General features: G+C 43.1%; 1 protein-coding gene across 3 annotated transcripts in view; it reads right to left on the reverse strand.

The window, feature by feature from the left end:
• pou2f2b (POU class 2 homeobox 2b) overlaps positions 1 to 23,459 on the reverse strand; it is a 59,619-nt gene extending 36,160 nt beyond the window's left edge. For all 3 annotated transcript variants that reach the window (XM_084727189.1, XM_084727187.1, XM_084727190.1), the window contains exon 1: positions 22,070 to 23,459. In XM_084727189.1, coding sequence (XP_084583315.1) covers positions 22,070 to 22,169 — 100 coding nt within the window. In that variant the 5' untranslated portion in view covers positions 22,170 to 23,459. The remainder of the gene's footprint in view (positions 1 to 22,069) is intronic.
• Positions 23,460 to 25,440: the final 1,981 nt, after the last annotated feature.

Consider the following 25,440-nt stretch of genomic DNA (forward strand, 5'->3'; position numbering starts at 1 on the left):
ACGTATATATGCAACACTTCTACATCATGCCATCCATGAAGAAAATGTTGCTGAAGTTTCTGCTTTTCTGTCATATTAAATGGTTTGTGCAGGTATTCCTGAGAGTGTAATATGTTGTAGGCTACGGATTTTAAAGATGAGATCAATTTCAGATTTTGAACGGCACAAATACAATCGACTCAATATGACTTCATTAAAGGCTCTTAATCTTTGTATTACTGTAGTACTGTAGTTAGGCCTGTCATGATAATTAGGTAATCAAATTATCATATTAGACCAGGTCCAAATTGTCCAATCCATCACAATCGTACGCCTCTGAGCTTACTGGTTCCTTTTATTGATGCCGATGTGTATTTTTCTAACAGCTGCAAACTGCAAAACAACAACATCAAACTCATCTACGCTGCAAGAGAGAGTCAAAGTAGAGTCTTTTTTCTACTTGGCTTCTGTGCTCACAATCAGAGACAATGAAACTTGATCAGGAATCGATAAAGAATCATACCTATCGATTATGGCACTAGTATCAATAAAATCTTGTCAATTCCTATCCCACATGGACATGTATAATTTTTTTATTATATCAGTATTGCTTGTTGTATTTACATGTGTGTTTGTTTACGTAAGAATGTCACCAGCAGTTTAGCCAACTTGATGCCAGAATAAACATCAGGGTTTTCCAGACTATGAGACGCCAAGATGTGTTTTTTCACAGCTCAAGTTCATAAAAGTTCATTGCTCTTTGAAAGAGTGCACTTACATCACAAGGCTATTATATTATCATTTTATCAGTGGCATAAAATGGTCATAAAGATATATTATGCATGTTACAAACATATTCTCCTTTCACACAATGTATAAACTTTTATTTAAAATAGTTATCGTGAGAAGCCTAACTACAGTGACAGCATCTTTTGGTGGGACCATGTTTTCATCAGCACCAGATAAAATCTGTATGGAGACAAATGGATCAATTGCTGTATGGATTGGGGCCTTCTACTGGTCAAGGATGTCTGCTTTGACGTCACAAATGAGAGTGATGGGAGATAATATTTTGGAGATGGTGAATGTTTGCTGTCATCCTCCTGACGATCACGGGTTGCATCATCATAGAAAGCTGCGTAAGCCAGGTGAAGACCACCGGATAACGCTGATTAACCAACAAGCCCGCACACGAAGAGCGGTCGAATGGCAACTAAACCACAACACGAGCGCTGTGTGTGTTTACATCTGTAGGGCGGGCGGGCCGGGCCCCGACTCTCACGGTAATCGATGAACGAGGGAGGAAAGGGAGGCAGCGGGCGAGGCAGGGATGTGTGTGTGTGGTGGTGGTGGGGGAGGAAGGCGGGTGGGAGAAAATCGGTAAAGAAAGCAGGTTATCTCTCGTCATTAGGGGAGGGGGATTCCCCATCTGGGGGGGGGGTGAGGCGGGCGGGTGAGGAGGGGTGAGGGAAGACCGGGGTTCATTGATAAAAAGGGAGGAAGGGAGGGAGAGGGGAGAAGGGGAGACTATGTTTGGCATCAAGAGAGAGCAGACAATTATCTGTATTGATTAGAGCGGCCCAGTACTGTGAAGACTGAGAAAACTATGACTGGATCAATAGAGAGAGAGGGAGGGGAGGGAGGGGGAGAGAGGGAGGGAGTTAGAGGATAGACAGACCAATAGAGAGAAACAAACGACAGAAATAAAAGATACATATAATGACAAACATAAAGAGATAAAAACATAGTTTATGGTGCAAAGCAAAGTCAAAGACCCAAGGTGGCATAAACAGAACGAGGGGAGCTGAGGGGGGAGACAGAGGGAGTCAATGAAAGCACGAGGAGATACATTACATTGTTGATGTCATTACTCTTTATCATTGATTTGTCAGCACAACCACAGAGTTCATTCAACAAGCCCACCAGAGCCCTCCAATCACCACAGCACACAGCTAAGCAGACAGAGGGTCTGAAAAAGACATTAACTAAAACCACGCTGAGTGACCACAACTTGACCTGAGACTGGTGGACACAGACTGACCTGGCAACCCACAGAAAATTGACAGCAACAACAAGGTAGTGATTGTTGATATATTAAGAGAATTGGAAAGCATTTCCAAACTGGTGCCACATTTATTAAAATGAACATCAGTCACAGAACATAAATGCTGAAACAACTTATAAACAGTGGATGTTCTAGACATCCTCTGGTTAAGTTGGCTGACTTCCTGTTGCTTCAAAGTCATGAAAATATGTATATGTAGTGTCAGTAGAGAAAGTTTTTGTCATGTGACCTACAATACAGAGTGGAGCTGCTATGACAAAATGATCCTGAGCTGTTCCTGACAGCTTAATAGAGGCAGCAACACTTCCAGAAAGAGGCGGGACCAAGTCATCGTTTGCCAAGTCACAAGTTAAGTCTGAAGTCTTGACGCTCAAGTCCCAAGTCAAGACAGACAAGTCCCAGTACACTCTTCACCAAACCTTGTACAAAACAGAACCTTAACTTACTGTTATTTTGTGCAAATGTCGAATGAAGTTGGAAGCTGCTGTGTTTCCATCTGTAATTTTCAACCTCCCTATTTTGCAAACAGCAATTCTTTTGTTGTTGTTGTTGTTGACTACCACGTAGTTTTTGTATGCAAATTAATTGATGCAGCAAATATGAGGGAAAGTTATCAAAAAAAACGCATGGATCCTCCTTGTCCTCCTATTGCTATATCTCATCATATGTATAGTTTTTTAACTGTTATAATTATTTGTTTACAAATTGTTGCTTTCCTGTCCTTCATACAAGATAGAAAATATACCAAGGCCACCTCATCTACTTAGTTATGTGAAAGAACGACACAAGAGAAAAGTATTAGAAAAATAGTAGACATGTAGAAAAAATGTCAGCACAGAATACCCATGTAGAGAGAGCCAGGTTCCACCATTTATGGGTGAGTAGAACATAATCTATAGAGCATAATCTCTAACTACTTTAGATTTAAAACATGAAAATGTTATCCGTTGGACTATTGAAGCCTTTTGTTTAAAAAAAATCTACACTTAACGAATAAATCTGAAAATATTTCACCCCCTATTTGACAACCGCTGCCTTATAGTACACTACATAACAATGTCATTGTATTGAGTGTTTTATGGTGTGTGTGGTAATGTGCAAACCATTTGTTTCATTTTTTTCAAACCTTGTGATTTATTATACTTACATTGTAAACTTTATACGACATGCTTTAGCAATACTGTGCGCTCAATTATGGTCATGCAAGTGAGGCTCATTTGAATTTGAGAGAGAGAGAGAAAGAGAGGTGGGGAGAGAGGATTTTAGAAGAGAGAGCGGGTGTGAGAGTGTGTGTGTGTGTGTGTGTGTGTGTGTTAGAGGGGGAGCTTTGAAAAATATCAGGAGGGAGGCGGTGCTCAGGTAGGGGGCCTTGCTGTGGGGCCTCTTTTTGTCCGGGACAAAAACCAAAATGGTGGAGTAGGGGTGGAACAAAAGGCACACGGGGGGAAACAGGAGAGTGACAACCTGTGCTGAGTAAAAACATCCTGCTGGCACACACACATGGACGCACACACACACACTCATATAAATGCACGCGGATTAATCCCTCATCAGACCCCACTGCGCGCGTGTGCAAGTGCCCACTCACTACACTTCCGGTTGCAACTTACATTTCATGGAATCCTCGCTCCCATTACCCGGGCAACCCAGACCCACACACTGAAACACACACACACACACACACACACACACACACACACACACACCAACACAGGGGACCTCATCTGTCATTCCTTAGTTTATTGAACATTACAAGATGATAGGATTCAGCCTCCCACTCTCCTGATATCTTCTGACACTGAAGAGGAACGCATTGTCAGAAAAGGTTTATACAAAAGCAAACAAATAGATGAAAAAACATAAACTCTGAATGGGGGAGAGCCGGGGCTGGATATTGAGGAAACCTTTGGTAAGGGCAGAAAATGTCAGGTTTGACAAATGACCTTTTAAACATGGAGCAGATGTAGAGAGTCATGTACACTGTGGACAGAGGGCAGCTCAACTGTCTGTCTCTTAATGCCGACTGAAAAGATAAGCGTCACCGTTCCATATACTGTTAAAATAAAATACTCACGTTAAGTTTAAATCAAAATCTGAAGTAAACCAAAGCGATTCCTAAATCAAAAGTGAGTTTTATCATAGCGGGAAGAAGGTGGAGAAGTCGTTTTCGGATGTGTAAGAAAGCCACACAAGGAAAGAGAGGGGAGACGTGTGGAGAAAAAAAAGAGGAAAATAGACGGGGGACATGTAGAGGAACATTTGAGATGAGGAGGAGGGAGTAAGGAAAGAAAAATGTGACAAAGACAGAGAGTAACGGAGAGCAGGACATGAATTACAGGTGTAGAGTTATGCATGCATGACATCACTGGACCCCTCCTCCAGCCCTTGGGAATGGGCACCTTGGAAACGGTCGCTAAGGGAACAGAGTACTGAGAGAGGGAGAGAGATAGAGAGAAAGAGGGGTGGACAAGATGGTTGAAAAAAAAAAAAAAACTCAAGAGGTACAAGACAGATAGCTAATGAAACACTGAATTCAACCTCAGTAGGAAAACTCGTGGGGAGAAAAAAAACAGAGTCACGTGGTCAAGGAAAAATGTTCACTCCCCAACAAAACCAGCGTTTACCTTCCTCATGTCCCATTCACCAAATGGGCCACCTCTGCTCATAAAGGGTGAGAAAGCAAGCTCCATCACAGCTAACGCCTGCATTGTCCTCCTCCCCCATATACTGTGACCTCTCATCCACTCCAGTCATTTAGAGAAGGGAGATTTAGTGCGGCACCGATGCAGCGTGATGGTAAAAAAAAAAAAAAAAAAAAGGAAAAAAAAGGGCACATGATAGAGAGGCAGAGATGGCCTCGGGTCTCCGGTTTTAACACGTGGAAAACTATTGATGGAACAACATGCGTGATGGATAAAGAGACGCTTGGTATGGTGAAACGTTGGCTGTTAATGTATACGGGTGCTTGGAGGTCATTTCCAACCGAGAAGCTTGAAGCTCGGTAAGTGGATCGAGGAATTGGAGTTAGCACACAGCACAACACTTTGGTCTTTTGAGGCGGCGGAGTAATGAACACACACACCCAAGCCCACAGGAAAGAACCGCCGTGCCTTTCTGACCTCGGCAAACTCTCCTCGTCCCCGCAGACGATGCAGTGTCTACACACACACACACACACACACACACTCACACACACAGCAGCTGAATGGATGCACCTCACCTACCTCTGGCCTGTTCTTTGACCAGTAAACAAGTCATTCTCAGCTCCCAACTTTAACACCTGATCAACATTACTACATATTATAACCAAAGATTTTTGTGGTCAAAGGTCAAGGTGACGTAACGCAAGAATTCATACGCTTAATATGACAAAATGTCACGCTAATGTTTAATAGCATACTAGCAGTGCTGGAGAGTGACTACTTATGTGTAACTAGTTACATGTAATTAAATGACAAAATAACTGTCATTTTAATCTGTTACAGTTACTGTGTAATTAAAATACTGTTACTAATTAAAGGCGGAGATCTGTGCTCTACTTAGTGCACTCTTCTAGTTTATGGTAAAATAACTTTATTTACAAATCATGTAGAGACAAGCTGGGAAAACCAGCTGAAAGTGCTGCCATGGAGCTTTCTCTCATTGTGTCATATATGTCTGCACACAACACAAAAACTTCAAAAAAAAAAGTTTAGTTTAATATTTTTTTGTTTCAGTTTACAGGCTGACTTTCAATGAAATAGGCACCAAAGTGAATTGGAAACACTTTACATGTAAACAGACAGTATTGTGGTTTTATTTTTTACGTTTCTACGCTATTTGTGTGTATAAATAATGAACAATAGTTGAATTTATGCTGAAAATAGGATACAATGCATGTTAATGTAGCAAGATAAACCTGGACTCCGGAGGGAACTGTGACACTTGTGTTGTCCTCTTGAATTGTGGCATGAAGTTTCCCGAAGGCATCGTTTCCAATGAAAAATGAGCCAGACTTCTCAGCTAGTTGAGTACAGCAGCAGTACATTACTTTTTCAGATGCCACTAAAACTCTTGCTTCCATTGATTCCCAAACTTTTGCTGCCATTTCATTCTTTCATACTCTGTGTTTTGTGTTTCTGGTTCTTCTGTAAAGGTTGTGTTAGTAGACTGAGTACACCTACCCCGTAAACCCATACTTCAGTAGCCCAGGCATATTGGTAGCTAGCCGGCAACAAGTCTTGTTTGCTGTTTTCATAGAATGAACTAAAAGGTGTGAAGGAATTGGAATATTTGTGTAACTAATGTGTTGATGAAGGCTCGCAGTTTGGGGCAGGGGGCCACCTATATGACATATTTGGTGGCCACAGAGTAACTTTTTGTGACCATGGACCATCGGGTCATGGCTGACGTCAAAACCCTTCATCACATCAAATAACTGCAGCTTCAAAATGAATAAATAAATAATATATATATTTTGCATCACCAAAGTGCTGCAGAGTTTATGCACATAACAAACACCTACATTCTGCATGCAGCATATTTGCAAAGCAGTATCATATACATATCAAAGGCCCGGATTTGGTATGCAATATAGATTTGGTATGTATGCATAATATGTGATCAATATCTGTTGCTGAATAAAACATGCTTCTGGCTTTTGACAGGCCGATTTGAAATGGAGATGCTATGCGAATACAAAAGGCTCGGGTGAGATTGGCCCTGAACCCTCCACATACCAGCAGTTCACATTTAGACGCTCTCACCTGCACTCTCCATAATGCATGAGCTGCCTGAATATATATCACCCCCTGCACAGCTCTCTCACACACACATCCATATACACGCACAAGATAGCCATGCACACTTACATGCTGCCACATATGCACACATACACACTCATGCAGTCCACCACAGCTGCGCACAAAACAACTCAAAGACACAGCTTCCATGGTGAGAATCTGATACTATACATGTAGAGAGAAAAGAAATACAACTAGAAAAAAAAACACCCTGTTTTGTCTCAGAAAAAAGAGAGAAAAACAAAACTTTTCTGTAATTTAGAAGCAGTGTTCGGCTATCTTAAATGATCTACTTTCTATTTGCTGACAGAATTTTGCCCGGCTGAAAAACGACATAACTGTTTTAAAAGCTTTGATTGCTATGAAACATGTGGGGGCCACATCCAGCAAAATCTAGACAAAAAAGAAGAAAAAAAAAAAACAGATAAAAACACACAGTTTTTCTTCTTTGATCAAGTGGTGTGAGACACACAGGCAGTGCTTAATCAAAACACTGGTAAGCCATCCTGAACTTCTAGGCTTTCAGCAGCAGGAAACAGGGTCAGGGTTGCTGAACAACTCAGTGTGAACTGGTCTCTGTGTTTTGTGTGTGTGTGTGTGTGTGTGTGTGTGTGTGTGTGCATGCACATGGCCCCTCTGTTTGTTTGTGAGGGAGAGACCATGTCAGTCGTGTTTGTGGGCTGCCAATTAACACACACAGTTTTTTTTTTTTTTTTTTTGAAAGGTAGAGTCAGCCGAAGCGAGGAATGAGGAATGGAAAGTTAGAAAAGTAAAGACAGTGGAGTGGTTGATATTACAGCAGGGAACATTACAGCAGGGCAGATTATGATTTAAATTACATTACATTTTTATGATAGCCAATAGTAAATATGCATTTACAGGGCAGTACGTCTGTTTTAGAAGACAACTGAATTTACTTAGTGCTTCTATCTCTCTGTCTCCCTGCCCTGGCTGGTCTTTAACCTTGGCCTCTGGTGCTTCTGCCTATCGCAATAAAGTCACCCCTCCTCCTCCTCTTTACCTCTCCCTCCCTGCCTCTCTCTTTCTCTGTCTTTTCTTCTTCCTCCTCCTCTTCCTCCTCCTCCTCCTCCTCCTCCTCTCTGTCTCTCTCTCTGTCCCCCCGGCACCACTGTTGTCCACTGTTCCACTCATTCATAGTAAACACTATTGATTTTCAGCAGGGAAAATAAAAAAAAAGGCCATGAATTTTAATGCCCCTATCTGTCCCCTTCTCCATCTCTTCCTATCCCCCCTGCCTCTCCCTTCCCTTCACCCCCTCCTCCACCTCCACCTCCACCCCTTCTTTCCTGAGGGAAGGATAAAGAGATGGGGATCGTGTGTGTGCGTGCATGTGTGTGTGTCTGCCGTATGTGTGAGTGTAAGGTGGTGGTATAAGGGGAGGGGGGTTGCATTTCTCATTTCCCAGCTGTGCCTCTCTCACACAACTGCTACCCCCCTACACCTCTCCTTCTCCCCTTCTCCCTATGCTTCACCGTCCTTCTCCTCGTCCCTCTGTCGCCTCTTCACGCCGGCTCCGACTCTGGGGAGTGGAAGCAAAAGAAGCTCACACACACACACACACATACACACAGTGATAGCCCCGTTCTGCTGGCACTTAAACAATCACATGCACACACACCACCAGCGATACAACCGCCCCTCGGTCAAGGCCACGCACAGGCAAGACAAACATATACATATAAATGCCCTGATTTACACGCACATAAACACACACACACATGCGAGGACTGTGACACCAGCCGTTCACCACGTTTCACCAGCCAGTGGTGGAGTTAAGTATTTAAATCTCCTCCCATTCTCAGTCTCTTCCTTTTTTCTTTCCAATGACTTCCTGCTCCATCCTCGCTCCTCGTTGCATTCATCTACCTCCCCTCCACCCTCCTCCTCCCTCTTCTTTCTTTTCTCTACCTCCCTTGCCAGGCCTCTCTCTCTCCTCCACTCTGTGTATTGATTTTGCTATAAGCGGTGTCCCGTTTGCGACAGGTTAGCACAGACAGACAAAGGCAGACTTCATCAACCAGCGTTAAACACAGGAGCCACGTCCTCAATAATCACTCCATCACACAAAAGACGATGAGAGAGAGCGGGAAGAGCAGAGAGGAGCATGTAGCGAGTATTGACGAATGGCGAGGTAGAAGAACTGACGGGAAAAAAAGGTGCTGAGTGTTTTCAAGGTGTTCTTTTTGTTTTTTTTAATTTGTAGGAAACACGAGGAACTCTTCCACCGCCTGGATTAGTCACTGGAGATTCATGGATACACACACAAATTTATTTCTTAAAGGGACAATTCCAAAATCAAAAATACATATTTTTTCCTCCGCCTGTGGTGCAATATATCCATCTAGATTGTTTTGGTATGAGTTTTCGAGTTTTGGAGATATCTGTTGTCGAGATGTCTGCCTTATCTGGAATATAATGGAAGTAGACTGCACTCAGCTTGTGGTGCTCAAAATGCCAAAAAAAATAAATAAATAAAATACATTTGAAGAAATCATGACCCCATCAAGACAATCCACAGACCTTGTTGTGAGCAGTTTCATGTAGGAACTACATTCTTTCTACTAGCAGGAAAGTAGTTCCTACATGAAACTGCTCACAACAAGGTCTGTGGATTGTCTTGAGTAACTGGGCCACGATTTTTGAAAAGAGACGCTGGTTTTGAGTTTTTCAAATCTATTTTTGCGATGCTTTGAGCACAACAAGTCGAGTGCCATTTAGTCCCATTATATTCGAGAGAAGGCAGACATCTCTATGTCTGATATCCCCAAAACTCTGCAGCTCACACTAACACAATCTAGATGGATAAATAGTACTACAAGTCAGAGGAAAAATCTGTATTTTTCACCTTGCTTAAGTTGGCCCTTTAAAGTGGTCATATTATGCTCATTATCAAGCTTATATCTTTGTTTGAGTTTCTATTAGAGCAGGTTTACATGGTTTCATGTTCAAAAACATTACTTTAAACATTACATTATTTTTATCATACTGGCATTAGCAGCAACACAACTCACTCTCTGCTTGAAACATTTTAGCTCTTGTCTTCTTAAGGCCCCAAAGCAAATGCGTTACATAGTTATGTCACCAAGTAACGGAACAAAGGATGGATTACAAACAAGGAGTCTCAAGCAGTTCAGGAGGACTGTTTGTTGGCATAGACTTTGATCTTTGTGATTTTGCTTACTTCTTATATGGACAAAAAGCTACACAATACATTAAAGGAAAGGGAAAAACCCAAAATGCGTAATATGGCACTTTAAAATTCATGATTCTGTTTTCCTCCTATTTGTTGCATTTGTCTTTTTTCTCATACAAGCCTGTTTTATTAAAACGTGGTATTTGACACGTGCATAAGTTTGAGAGATGTTCAGTACAACACTGCCTCCAATTAGTATCTTATTAAATTTTTGTTGGTTCCAAAGGAGGAATTTTCTTCTACCAACCTCATTATAACAGTGAGTGTATGTGGACTTTGCTGGTCTTTTTTTTAAACAGTCTGAATTTGTGTGTGTGTGTGTGTGTGTGTGTGTGTGTGTGTGTGTGTGTGTGTGTGTGTGTGTGTGTGTATGCCTGTGCACACATGCGTGTGTGCATTTATCTGTGTGTGCACGCAGACAGTTTTCATCTCCACTTAATCTCCCGCTCCTAATTCAGAGTGTACATTGAGCCGCCTAATAGGATGTGACTGGAGCGCCTGCTGCAGCGCTAGCTAGCTAGCCGCTAATGAGAGGGCCGCCACAGCCGGAGAATCAAAGCGCTTCATCAGCACTCCTAATTACTGTAAACCTCGTTAGCCGGCTGGAGAGCTAACATCTGCTCTCGCTAACAAAGTACACCCAAATATAACACAGATCTGGCCAGTGAGAATCAAAGCCCGCGCTGCTACCACACCCAGTGATTTCATTGTTCTAGTCTGTGTTGTAATGACAGAAAAGGAGGTTTGTTGCTATTCACTTTGAAATGAAAAATCCAAGTTCATGACTATTTACATTGTAACGGCAATCAATACACATTTTCCCCATTAACTGAGGCTACAGAGAGCTTGTCTGTGATGTTGTATATTACACTGAGGTCTGAGGGTGCTAATGTTGCCCATCTATGAAGCAGCAGGTGTGTGGACAGCAGGTTTCCATGTAGCCCTGTCTGTTTGCCCGCTCACCCCCTCTCTATCTCTGATCAAAGCACTTCCTTTCAACCCCCCTCGCCACCTTCTGCTGTTCCTCTCTTCCTCCTCCACCTCCCCTGGCCTCCACCTTTCCCCCCCCCCCCATCATAATTTGACTGATGATTACACTTGTCACTCAAGGCAGCATGTGGCCAATTAGGAAGAGAGATGACGGGGGAGGGGAGGGGCGAGCAGGTTGCGATGGAAGTGGGGGTGGGCGGCAGGAAATTTGGGTTACAACTTTTCATTGCTCGCTCCACTCAGGTAGCCTTTTTAGCTCTTAGCTGCGGGAGAAACAAATATTCGTTTCTGTTCAATTTTCCTTAAGAGACTCATGAAACGTCCAAGAGCCGCTCTTTCCTCCCCTCTTTCTGATGCTCCGGCCTTGTCTCACACTCTCTTGGCCACTTCAGTGTCTCTCCATGTTCCGGGGTAATCACAGACTCATTTAAAGTCACTTTTGTACACTACCTCTGACTGGTGGTTAAGAGTGCGACCGCAGACTAGGCTTTTATGGGCCTTAATGTGTCCTACAGACACTTTGGCAACCAGGCTGCTGCTGCTGCCGAAGATGCGGATGGAGAGAGGGAGGCGAGGGAGGACAGGACATACGAGGCCAACAGCCATGGCGACTTAACCAGGCTGAAAAAAGGGGGAACGAAAGAGGATGAAAGAGGAGGGAGGGAGAGGGACGTGCACGACAAAATAGACAGAACACGGGACCGTCAAAAGAAAGGGGAGAGAGAGGTCACTTAGTCACTCCTTCAGCACCCCCTGCTCCGCGCCTCCTCCCTTGTCCCCTTTACAAGCAGACAAAGGGACAGAGGGGTGCAGCCCTTGTACAGAAAAAGGAGGGGTTTACGCCTCCCCCTGTCACCCCCCCACCCCCTTTTCTCTTTGCTCCCTAATATTTACAGACAACCAATGAATATTGTTGGTATGGATATGTTGGTATAGATGCGGGTAGAAAGGAAGACGGAGAAATTAGCAATACTGAAAGTGCATCAAAATCTAAAATGTTAATTTAGACTTGGGTTGTCACAATATCTTATAGACTTTCACTACAAAATTATCATGGCAAAAAGAATTCACAATAACAATAATATCGTGATATGTATAGAAAGTTAGAAGAAAAAATAACCAAAAAAAATCAAATTCAACTGTACGACGGCGCATAAAAAGTACTTTTACACTTAAAGGAGCAACCGCTTGTCCAAAAATGAGTGCTGCAGTCCAAACAGCGAGTTGGAGACATAGACTGTATCTTAAATAAGTTAAAATACTACTTAACGCACTGTCTACGGTTGAAGTGAGCTGTTTCCACCTGCCCCTTCCCGCCCAGACTCCAGGAAGCTCAGGCAGGCTGTAGGAGCACTACAGAGGCGCAAGACGAGCGCGGCATTGTCATTTCACAATAATAAGTGATGACGAGTCCCGCACTGTAAGCTGATCAGCCGTTTATAACTGTCACTTGTTTGTCAATGTAAAAGTTAAGTCTGTTGAAAACAGAAAACAAAAGACCACTGCTTTGAAACTACAGACCTCGAGTTGGAGTTCAGTGACTGTCTGTCTCATTACCTGCCAGACTCTATTAACATATTGCTCAGTTTAACCGTTATAAATATCTGCTTCTTATAAAAGCTTATTAATTATTTCTTATAACTCATAAACAGACACTTACAAATGAAGTATTTCAACTTAACGTGTGTCCTTAATCTCTGATGACATATCACAATCTTTTTATGATTTAATACAGAAAATATATTGAAGATTCCTCTTTTGATGGATAGTGAAAAAGTATGTGTGAGGGGGGCATTACTTCTCAGTGTCACTGTCAATAATAATTTGCAATGTAAATGCCACTACTTTTGCTTACTTTTGTACTTATCTTACTTCTGTTGTCATTCGATTAGGCACTGTTCTTTTGCATTTACTCGTAAACACTCAATATTTTAGTTTTCGCTTGATATTTAATACTCTATTGTTGCATTCTTATGTCTTATCTTATCTTATCAACATGATATTAATGTTTCATTTTTTTTAAAATATCATGGTTATTGTTAATACTGGTATATTAACACCCCTAATTTAGAAAGGGGAAAAAAACACTATTGGAATATGCCTTTTAAGATTAAAATCAATGATATGTAATTGTATTTTTAATATCCTGGCACTTGCTTTCACAAGCAATGAGAAAAAGAGTGGGACCATGCACTTATAAAAGAAAGAGCGTAAGCGTAAGAGAGATTGCACAAGGGAATGAGAGGGAGAAGAGGTGGTGGAGTACAACAGATTAATTTCAGAACAGAGCGCTCCTGCCAAGAGAAGGATGGAGAGCAGGAAGGATAGAGGGGATAAAGAAAAGAGAAAATGCCGAGAAGAGAAAGAGAGGAGGGAGATTAAACATGCATTCAACTCTCTCAAAGGGCTGCGCTGCTTTTGGAGAGTCTCGTGTGTGCGTGTGTGTGTGTGTGTGCGCGCGCGGGTGTGTGTGTGTGTGTATAAGCGCTCCAGAGGGTGCATTTACGATGATGTGACATTGCTTATAGCAGACATGTTCGCTGCCTCTCTCCGCCACTCTCATCCCAGCCTCACTCTGAAGGACAGCAGTGGAACCCCAAAGGTTAATAGGACCCCTTCATTACCATAAATCTTATCAGCTAAATGAAATGGAGAGAAGGACCCCTGATTTAGTCGTCCGCTCTTCTGGAGCTAAGGGGAGACACCCAATCAAACCCCTGGATTTTATTGGTCTTTTTTATTATCTAAATGTACTGGCACATGAGCGGGGTGGCAGAGGTGACAGCCTGCGGCAATCAACAACAAAAAAAGACAGCGGCGGCTCGGCGAAAACACATTGTTGGTCTGTTTATGAGACCACAGTCATCTCGACAAATAAGACGGGCCAGATGATGCATGTTTTGCTGCCAAGAAACGCATGAAGCTTTGCTCCCTCTGACCAGGGGAATGCAGGGAGTGTGTTTTTTGAATAAATCAGGCAATCTTGAGTGCAAAAATAAGCACTAAAATCAAGTGTTCAATATGGTCAGCAGGAGTTCAAAGGCTTGTTTTGACTGCCTAGGCTGATGTGGGTGATTGGTGACATGCGGAGAAGCCCACTCCAGTCCTGATCACGGCCAGGCCACCACTGACCGAGCGTCCGCGCACGCACACACTCAGAGTACAACAGGGTGTCCCACATGTAGAGGTCAAGTACGCTTGAGCTCTCAGTATGTGCATCATCTGTATGTTATTGAAAGAAAGAGGGAGAGGCAGCGAGAAACACAGAGAGAGGTATAAATCAATACCCAGAATGGAGTCAGGTGGTTTGTATGTGTTTATTCCTGCTGATGTGTTGATTAACTGCCCGCACACACACCCACACACATGCACACACACACTCCATCTATCCCTCTCTGTGTGTGTTCTCCAGGTGATAGGTCTGATTAAGTGGCCTGCTCACCCGGCCTCTGATTAGGACTAATGCTGGGCTGTATTTCACTGGACACAGCGACCGAGCGCACAAAATTATTCCTCCAAGTGTGAGTCCGTGTACATGTGTGTGTGTGTAGCGACACATTCGAGAATAATGGACGGCCTGTAAATGCTACTCATCAAGCTCTTTAGATGAATACGTTTGCATGGTTTTCTTGCTGTGTCCTGCTGTGTGTGCTCCAAGTGTCTTTGTTGGAGTATGCATATTTAAAAGCATGTGTGTGATTGTCATTGTTTGGTGAGCGAATGTGTGTGCGTGCGTGTTTATCCATGCATGAGTGTGTGGTAATGTTTATTAATACGCTAATGGCTGATTAGGATGTACTGTGTATATGTGTGTGTCCTGTTCCCCAGGAGAAACTCAATACCACTCACTGTTGCTAATGAGCTGTGGGACCTCATCAGCATTAATACTACATTAGTCTCAACCAACACACGCCTCAATGCGCTCACACACACACAGCACAAACTATATATAAATACAACCTACTGGCGCATATGCACACCTGTGCAAATCCATAAAAAGGTAAACAGTTAATAGGATTAAAAGGAATTATTCAACACCGCTATAACACAACACAGTCTTATCATCATTACACACTTAAAGAGTGGATTTTTTTGTATTAATCCAAAACCATGTAACAGGTTTAATTCCCAAATGTTATATCAGTCTAGACAGAATGTTGTCACTTTAAAGGGATAGTTCAGATTATTTGTTGGAGGGTCGTATGAGCTACTTTTCAAGTCAGTGTATTATCTGATGTTAGGAGAAGTAGTGAGGGCACCAGCACAGAAGCTATATTTACAAGATTTTCACCCCTTTTAGTTTGCTGTTTGCTGCCGACAGGAAACCAAAGGAAAGGAAGGAGAACGAATACATCACTCTCTCCAAACCAACCAGTCTCCATAGGTGAAATTAGTAATCTTACCTTGTAGAGCACTGGAGTTGCTGGTCTACCACTGCCTCGATCTGTTAGTTCGTTTAGTTAATTGTGTGACTATGGTGAATCTGAACTATCCTTTTAAAACACAAAAGCCACAAAATAACACTAACTAACTGATTGAGGCAGTGGTAGAGCAGCAACTCTTGTGGTTTGGAGTGAGCGATATTTGGCTTGTATAACTGCTTTCCTGTCGGAAAAGTCTGTCAGACGGCAAAGTAAAGCAGTGAAAATATTCTAAATATCACGTACACTTAAACTAATATCTACTTTTTTTAGGTGGACTTTTTTTTAAGTAGCTGAAATACCTTTTCTTGCTGGAAATGTCACCAGCAGTTCATTGCTTAGCTCCTGTGTGTGAGCCCCTCTCTGCTTCTCCTGACTGCCGGCGTGTCGACAGCCATCTACTACAAGTAATACACCGAATATCAGTAAGTACTTCATACAACCAAACATCAAATAACCTGAACTATCCCTTTAAGTACATAATTACAAGAGCATGTGATTACATACTCAGAAATAATGTGATGTTGTCATAAACCAGCCTGCTCTTTTCTTGCCAGATGATTTCAGTAATATCCTTTGATTACTTTTAACAAGCAGGTTTTCATATGCTGTTAGTCTGATTACATAAATGCATCTGTTAAACATAAGACGTCACTGCTGCTTCTCCTTCAGGGCTTGTCGATGTGCTATGAAACTGTGTCAGGGGCATCTATGTGGGCCTAATATACGTAAATAGCCAAGCCCATTAGACTCCTGAAGCATTCTGCCATGAGCCTGCTGCATTCAGAACCCCGTGGCCGGCTCATATACTGCAATCTAATTCTACTACCACAGGGAGAGGAGAGGAGGGAGAGAGAATTGTATTGTGACAGAGAGCAGGAGGGAGTGGGAGGGAAAGGGAAAAGAAGAGGAGAGAGGGAGAGAGTGGGCTACGGAGAAGGAGAGAGGTAGCTTAATGCAATAAAGCATGTAGTATTGACATCTTTCTCGTGTCTATTGATTCCCCATTATGTTGCTAACAAACCCAGGTTGACATTTTGTCATTTGCAATCATGTTAACACTGCGACTTGCACGCTCCCCTCCACAAACCGATCTATACCTACACACACTAGTTTGCACGTGTGCTCATGCTTGTGCACACACACATACACACACACTCTGTCTGTTTCTGCAAATGTGTAAGCGCATACATGTTCTCACATCATGCAGTCTTAGAAGACATGTGCCAGAGCATCAGACACATGTAGAAATGTCCTGAAAGTAGCCAAGAAGCACAGGCACAGACCTGTAGACATGCCTGGATTAGGCGATTTATTTTGGGGGTTGTCAAGGGATTTTTCAGGCCATGGACACCTTCAAAGACAGAGCAGGGACCTCCTACTACATATTTTGTATTGAATATTTTTGAGTCTTGTCTTGTTTGTGCTTACCTGTAGCTGCTAAGTTGGCAGCAGTTGTATCACGGCTGATGTTAGGTGTGTGATTGCCTCACTAATTTTGTTATGCATACTGTCTATTGCATTGTTTGCACTGTTCTATACTTTACTTTTTACACTTTTTATACTTGTTTACACTTTTCTTTGCATATCATGTTCTCACATTGGTATTAATATTGTTAATATCTTTATTCTTTTTATTGTATTGCCTAGTTTTTGTTTTTGTTTTCCTTATTTACTGTCCCCTTTTCTCTATGCCTTTGTATCTCTGCTGCTGTGAAAGAGGTACCTACCTACCTATTTTCAGGTAGAAAAAAACTCGTAAAAAAATTATCAAACAATAATTTTGCGACCCCCATGCAGTAAAGCTGAGGATACCCAAGGTATCACAAACCACCTCTTAAAGACCCAGGTTTCACTGGAATAAACTGCTTGAAATAAAAACATCAGATTGGCCCTACAGGAAACATTATGAGGAATACAAATATCAGTAACTGTATGGATAATGTTACTCACTCTTAAAGCTTCTACAAGGAACTTTCTTGATGTGTTGATTTTGGAGCCCCCTGTGGACAAAAGTGGTAGTGTTTCATCTGTCATAACCACTAAATAACATAAAAAATAAATTTATCTAAAGAAAAAACTCTTCCTTCCTCCTTTAACTTGGCTAATGTACAATTCCCTGTAACTTTGCCTGGGAAAACGTAAACACAGGCTTGTTTCAACTGATTTCACGCAGAATCTGACGTGGCCTGGTGGCTTTAAGAATAACTATAAAGAAACAGCCAATATTCCTGTGGATGGTGCTTATGTAGGTTATATAAAGACAACAGCATTAAATTGTTTCATAACCAGTTACAAACTCCTTGTAGTAGCTTTAAATTCAGAGACAGGAATAAAGCAAGTTCAAAATCTGCGGTGTGTGTGTGTGTGTGTGTGTGTGTGTGTGTGTGTGTGTGTGTGTGTGTGTGTGTGTGTGTGTGTGTGTGTGTGAGGGAGAAAGTTAGACAGTATATGGTGGGAGACGGAGGTTAATGGTGTGTGACAGAAGGTGCATAGCTGAGATGAACTGAATCTAGGTGTTTGTGTAAGTGTGTGTGAGAGACAGAGAGAGGGAGAGAGAAAAAAAAGCAGCCTCCAGTCTCCTTGATGTCCCATCATATCATATCATATCATATGAAGCCCTGCGCTGTGTGGGAAACCTGCGGTTTCTCCTCTATGTCCCATTAAACTTTCATACACCAGTTAATGCTGATGGCTTCACAAACCACTTTACTACACATCCACACACACATAGTTCACATAGCAGTGGCCCTGACCTGCCTGTACCTTCACAGACACAATGCCATTAAAAATAGAACAAAACCTGGATCTGTTAGAGCAGCTCGCTATCCAGGTGGAAAACGGTCTAACATGCTTGTTTTATGCTATATGATGGTCCGTCTGTTTCATGACTATGTGGAAGTGTGTGTGTGTGTGTGTGTGAGAGAGAGAGAGAGCCCCCACAGGGGTTGTGCATGAGTGCTCGAGGCCTGTTGTAACATGAAAGAGAATGAAAACACAGGGGGCAGAGAGGGGTCAGGTGGGGCTGAGTCAAACACTTGTGCTGTGACCTCTGACCCCGTACAGAGCTCTAACTCAAAGGAGTCAAGGAGCTCCCACCAGTCAAAGAGAGAAGTTAACTGAGAGCTCGAGTCAAGAGCTCTACAACTACAACATCTGTGTGTGTGTGTGTGTGTGTGTGTGTGTGTGTGGTGGAATTCAAAAGTTCTACGGGAACTATCAGCAGAAGCTGTGGAACCACAGATTAGAGCTCAAGGGCACAAACGCCTGAACAAGTTACTGAAGACCTTTGTGGTGAGCTGACTTGATCTTAGGGCAGGTTGCCTTGTTTAGTCCATTTGAACTGAACATGGGAGCAGACTCACTGGTCCTCTTCAAAGGGGTGGTCTCAGACCACAGTCAAGTGAACTATGAAGCTGCTCATTTCTAGTGAGAACAATTTGTTTGCCTCGTTTATTAAACAGACATGATCAATTTTGTTCGTAAGAATGACTTGTGCATAAAAACACATATAAATAGTTATCATAAAACCTAACTTTTGAAGTGGAAAAAAATCTTATCACTAAGCAAAGTCAAAACGTTTTCCTGCTGCTTTTTTAGGGGTATATGCACCCAAGCCTGTGGTTAACTTTGCATTAGATTTATGAACAACTGGATAGGCCCGTTATTAGTCCACCAAATAATACAAATTGCCTGGCTTCAATCTCCTCTACCACCGCTGTGATCTTGTCTTCCAAAAAGTTTGCTTTTCTCTTTATTTTCTTTGCCCTTTTCTCTTTCTCTCATATCTATTCCTGGCAAAAGCCTTATGTGCTGTGTCAGGGGAAATCAGTGATTGTGAGAGAGGTGCTGTTAATTTTAAGTTAATTTGAGATTTATAAATCACAGGTGTGTAAGTTACAAATGGGCTTTCCAGAACCTGCGTCAGCAAGGTTTTTTATGGTCAGTATCTTTTATGACTTGAACATAAGCACACCGTCAGAAATGATCTTAGGAGTAAGTTCAAGTAAAAATCTAAGAGTATTTTTATAAATGACACCCCTGGAGTCATGAGTGAGAAATTCTCGAATTATTCAATTTTTAATACCCTGCTTTCTTACAAGACGTTCATGTATGCAGTTTTCTAAAATCTGATGATGTGCGCTCCAGATCATCACCAACATGAACAGAACCTGACTGTGCTCCATGATGTACCCACCAACTCTATGGCCAATAATCTGTACCGTTTGAGTTTTGCCTTTGTGAACGCAAACCGGATCAGTTGGAAAATTAAAGCGATGTAACATCCTCGCATTGGTTCAATTCTGGGAAACTAAAAAATAAGGAAGGGACATTACATCAAAATAGAACACTCTATGCTCTGCTTGGTGCCAGACTTTGGTGCTAGTTCTACTGAAGCTTATGGGAGATGCATGGAGAAGCACACTGGCTGATTTTTACAAATGTGTGCATTAGTTTATTTGCTGTAGGTCTCCAGATATCATGAGCTTCAACAGAACCGGCACCAAAGTCTGGAGTAGAGAATGATCTTTGGTGTCGTACCTTTAGCTGTGAACCTGCCCTCAGTATTCCTATGAGTAAAAATGTCATGTGATGCTGTCCCTTGCTGTTTGCCACAGCACAGTTCTTGAAGAAACAACAGCGCGTTCCTCTTTCAGTTCTGAGACATTTAACTGACCCCGCACCCCTTAAGCGACAAACCCTGTGAGTTTGAAAAGGACAGCACCTTGTACCGCGTTATCAAAACGGACTAAAATCAGCATAGCATTGTAAATCACTGTTATCCCACCATCTGAGGAATCCAGCCGCCTGTGTACACATCCCATCAGTTTGCCTGCTTATTCAGATGCTGGCCCTGGCCCGGGACACTGCAACATAATGGCTCATCCGTGGTTTACTCTCACCTCTCAAGCTCAAACTGGGTTTTCCTCTCCCTCCTCGTTTTTCACTCTGTCATCTACTCTTACTTTCACCCACTTCTCTCTCTCCCGCTCTCTCTTTCCACATTTTTTTTTTATCTCATTCTGACATTCGCCATTTTTCAACGTGCGGAGCGCGAAAACTCCTCCTCCTCCCCGGTCCCTGCTCCAGCCCCTCTTCTCCCCACTCTTCTGTGTGTATATCTCTGGAGATATGGTGGGTAACAGGTCCCTCTCATCCTTCTCTCCCCCCTCTATCACCGACCCCTTCACTGTCACATGCTGTGCACTGTTGACTGAGTATGTGGAGTAAGGGTGAAGCCTGGCATCTATGAAATCAAATGGGCTTGAACTGATCTGGAAATGAGAGGGGAGCTGTGCACTAGAGGGGGGGACGCCTGGCCCTTTAAGAGCCCATCCACCGGCTTAAGGTGCACACCAGCCACATTTACGCACCATTACGCACTGATACGCAAGTTGATGTATGTATATGCATTAGTGAATACTGAAATACACTGGAAATAAAAGCCCAGTGACCTCATATGATTTTTCCCCTCACTCCCCTACACTCTGCAGTCCTTCAGCGTGCACACAGAGGACAGAAAACACATTAGAGCTCTCCAAAGATGGGAACGGCAGCTGTTGCATGTCTGAGAAACAGTCGAAGCTGGACTGAGTCTGAGCTGGAGCTTCTCTCACACAGCGACAGTCAGTGACACAACTGAAGCCAGCCTGGCTGCTCCCACCATGCGTCCTTTTATTCCGCTTCAGCGCAGATGAAACGCAGACGGCGCCCAAGCCGGCACCCTCCCCCCCTCCTCCCTGACTCCACACTCCCTCTGCTTCTCCGCTTTCAACCGTGCAGCAGCCGAAGCAGCGACGGGACAGAGAGATGGAGTCACTGGAAGTCTATTTCCAGCGGTGTTTACAAAGATGGGAGTCTTGTCCCCCTGTAACCAGCATGCATGTCAGAGCAAAAGCACCAATCAGAGAATCAATAGATGTTCGGCCACCTCACAGACGACTCACTAACAAATTATCTCCATTAATAAAGCACAATCGAAAAACAGAGTGAAATAAAACGCCAGAATAACGCTGTTTTCTCTCGCTCCTCTCGTACGCTCGTACTCCTCCGTGCACCTACTCTCTCCTTCTATCTCCCCCTCTCCCTGCTTCCACCGGCCCAGGAATCGATCTCCGCAGGATCGATAAGTTGGCATGAATATTCCCTGCCTGCCGAGAGTCTAGTTGGGGAGAGACGGAGGCTGAGGCTCAGGCGCAGGCAGTGGAGGAGAGGGGAAGGATGGAGGACGGAGGCGGAGGAGAGAAAAATACGCGGAGAAAAGGAGCACACAGGCGGCTTGGAAATGAAACAACACACGGGTGGAACATGGACAGCAAAAAATGGACATTTTACGCATTTAATCTCGAATCAGTGTGGACGCTCCAGCGCGCTCGGGGGAAGCTTCTTTGGTTTGGAGCGAAGTGTAAAAGGACTCCTGTTTAAGCCTTCCGAAAAGGAGCCGGAGGAGTGTGTGTGCGTGTGTAAAGTGGGTGTGTGTGAGCTCTCTCCCGGCTGCAAGTGCATCGCGGCACCGAGCAAAAGGCGGGGCGGGTCTGCATGGCCGAGTCTGACCGACATGGAGGATGTGGAGCAGGGAGGAGAAGAAGAAGAGAAAGAAAAAGGAAAAATGTCTTACCGGAGTTGGAGCGGAGAGCCAGAGGGGACTTGAGACGCCAGGCGTTGAGGTCAGGGGCAGTTCTCTGAAACACGAACGGCACCGGCAAGGGAACAAACATGATCTTCCTCCGGCTTCTTGTTTTGATGCGAATAATCTGACAGAAGAAGTCTAACGAGCTCTGTCCTCTTCTCAAGCTTCTGTGTCCGGCAGCTTTGGGAGAATATTTGGCGTGGAGAGCTCACAACATTCGCCGTTAGGTGTGTACACATGTAGCCCGGCTCTTGCGCACTTTTATTTACATGTGTGGACTGGTTAGTTTTGGTGTAAATGTGCATAGAACATATATGTCGGATGGTCCCTTGAGTGCAGCAGTTTTAGCTTTACAGTCCAGACTGAACACACAGACGGACAGACAGGAGATCACTTCTAACAGGCTGCAGGAAAAAGTTACAATTACAGGCCTATTGGAGTTAGTTTTAGAATAAAAGGCTGTGTCGCTGCTCTGTTACCTAAAGCGTGTCTCCTTGAGTAAACATAGAGGCCCGGGGAGCTGCTGCTTATTTGATCCAGTAATGTTTCCTATAGGTGTGAAAAGGCATGAGAACAGTCGCTAGCCTCCTCCTGTTGTAGCATCACCGGCCGGGCTCAGCTTTGGTATCTTTGCAATTTAAAAACACGCACAAATAAATGGTAACACGCATAGAAACAGACAAAGACTGTGTTTTTTAAAAAAGGCCAGCAGAGTTAAGTTATATAAAGTCTTATTATTTGGATTGATCTGTAGTTATTTGGTTTGATCTATTGTATTTGGTCTCTAGCTGCACACGCTGCTGCTCCTCTCTCCTCCTCCTCTTGCATGAAGGCTACATGTAGAACACATTCATCCTGCTGGCGCACAAAAAAAAAAAGCAGCGGATCGAGCACGTTTAAATCATTAAAAGGCTATCATCATCATCAACAAATAAATAAACAACCCGGGAGGGGGGTGGGGGGGGAGAAAAGAGGATACACACGCACACGCACACACACACACACAAACACAACGCTTGGCCCTGACGCTCCTCCTCCCTCGCTCTCTCTGTCACAAGGCAGTAATTAAAACGCAATCAATCGATAAATAAATAAATAAATAAATACAAGCGAATAAATAAATAATTAAAAAATACTAAAAAAAAAAAAAAGCTCATAGAATCCGGTTATGCTCTCCCGTCTTTCTCTCTCTCTCTCTTTTTTTTTTTATCGGAACACTTGCCTATCTCCGTCCATCCGTCTGTGTGTCTCTGTTTTGTCTGTTCTGTCTGTCCCCCGTTATTATTTGGGAACCCCCAATAGCTCATTCGACCCGGCTCCCTCCAGGATTGTAGCGATCTGCCACTAGGCTGGCCGCAACATTGAGGCGAGAGAGGACCCGCTATACTCACACATCACCACCCCACCCCCGCACCTCCCTCCTCTCCCTCCCTTCTCCATCCCTCCTCTCCGCTCCTCCTCCCACCACCACCCCCCCTCCCACCCCACCACCACCTCTCCCTCGTTTTCACTACCGCTGCAAAAGGTATCCTGTATTGATTTCTGGATTTTTTTCCCCCCTTCTCTTAATAATGCCGGCTATAATGATGCCAATGGTGATCAGTGCATTACCGGCGGCCCTGCCTCCCTGCTTTGGGGATGAAGTGATGAAGACCCCGACAAGAGGATCCATGGATGCCTATATGTGCTTAACGCTAATACCTGCCAGGATACCCAGCATGCACACGCAATTAACTTATCTCATCACTGCTGCTTTTAATAAGCCCTCCTGAGCGGAGCGCGGTGCATCATTAGGTTATTCAGATAGAGGAAGACAAGAGCGACCACTGCTGTTCCTGAGCAGGAGAAATATGATTTGCAGCCTGGAAGTACATTTAGGTGATTTTTTTTTTTTTTTAACCCGGTGTAAACTACAAGTGAGATTTTTAAGCGTTTTTAAAAAAGCACACAATAGGCTTTTTTTTTCACGGCAGCCATTTTGATATGAAATAGTTGAGTTTACTCAGGTGTTACTAAAGATACCAATTAAAGATGCGTTCAGTGGAGGTCAAACAGTCAGGGTGCTGCTATTGTGCATGTTGGCTCACCTTAATCGGTATCATTGCTAACACCTGTGTTTGCTCTCCTATTCCATATCCATTTTGGCTGCTTTGAAAAGGGTCTGTTTACAATTATCAAGGCCAAAAGAATTCACGGCGATGACATTTTTACCCCAATTTTCCCTCGTAGCTTCTGATTCTTTTTCACGAATCCTTTATCGTTGCACTTCATTGTATCTATACCGTCTGTATCCTTGGTTGGACAAACACTTCAACGCGCGATAGAGAAGCAAAGCCACGCCCCTTCCGGTTTGCTCCACCTTAGTTCAGAAAAAATAAGAAGGGTAGTCTATGGCCGAGATATTTTGTTCACTTTTGAATAGCACAGGAAATTATACATATTATGTTTGTCAATTTAAAAGAACGTTTTACATGACAAACAAAGAGTTTTTCATAGTTTAGTTTGGTTTATGTGGAACCGTTCAGTGAGCTACATCTCTCGTTTCACACATTATGCATCACCAACAACAATATACTTGTCCCTTGTAACATTATCACATTTGAAGTGCTTTATCTAGCAACTCCTGGTCCTTTTATCAGCCAGGAAGAAAAAAAATATAAAAAACAAGCAAGACCCGTTGCTTGTGTGACACGCACAGGCATCATAGCTTCAGTGGCAAACATTGGAGGGACAAAATTATGACATCACCTACATGAACTATGGATGTAGTTTTTTAAATTACATATCTTCATAGTCTTATACTTAAAACAGTTTTAGGACAAACATGCCTCACCATTGACTACCATTAATATTTTTTCCAATGTAAGGTCCCTTGGTGGTCCACTGGAAAGGGTGTGACTTCACCTCTATTAGTATCATCGGTAACACCTGGGTTTGCATCAAGACGAGGGCCTGTTTACAAATGAGGGCTGCCAAGATATCATGTTGTCACTACCCAAATATTGTAGCCAAAAAAAATTACAATAAATTATTGCAATATCTATAGAAAAATTGAAAGAAAAAAAGTACTATTCATCATTTGTACTTTGTTTATTGCACATTTCTGCTCTTTTTTGGCAAATGAAATGCAGTCAAACTATGAATTCAGGAAGGTGGAGAGAGTCTGTAAACATAGCTGTGCAAAAGCACACATAAAGATGGACGGACCCTCTTTTCCCTTGGACTGATACTTCATCAATACTTGATCGTTAAGCTTTATTGTATTTTTTTTCTGTGTTCGTTGGTTGGACAAACACTTCAATGGACAATGGAGTTAGGTGATGTCTATCAAACTGGCATATGACGATGTCCGTAATGAA

Source organism: Lutjanus erythropterus, chromosome 9 (assembly GCF_056507025.1).
Source record: "Lutjanus erythropterus isolate fLutEry1 chromosome 9, fLutEry1.hap2, whole genome shotgun sequence".
Lineage (NCBI taxonomy): Eukaryota > Metazoa > Chordata > Actinopteri > Lutjaniformes > Lutjanidae > Lutjanus > Lutjanus erythropterus.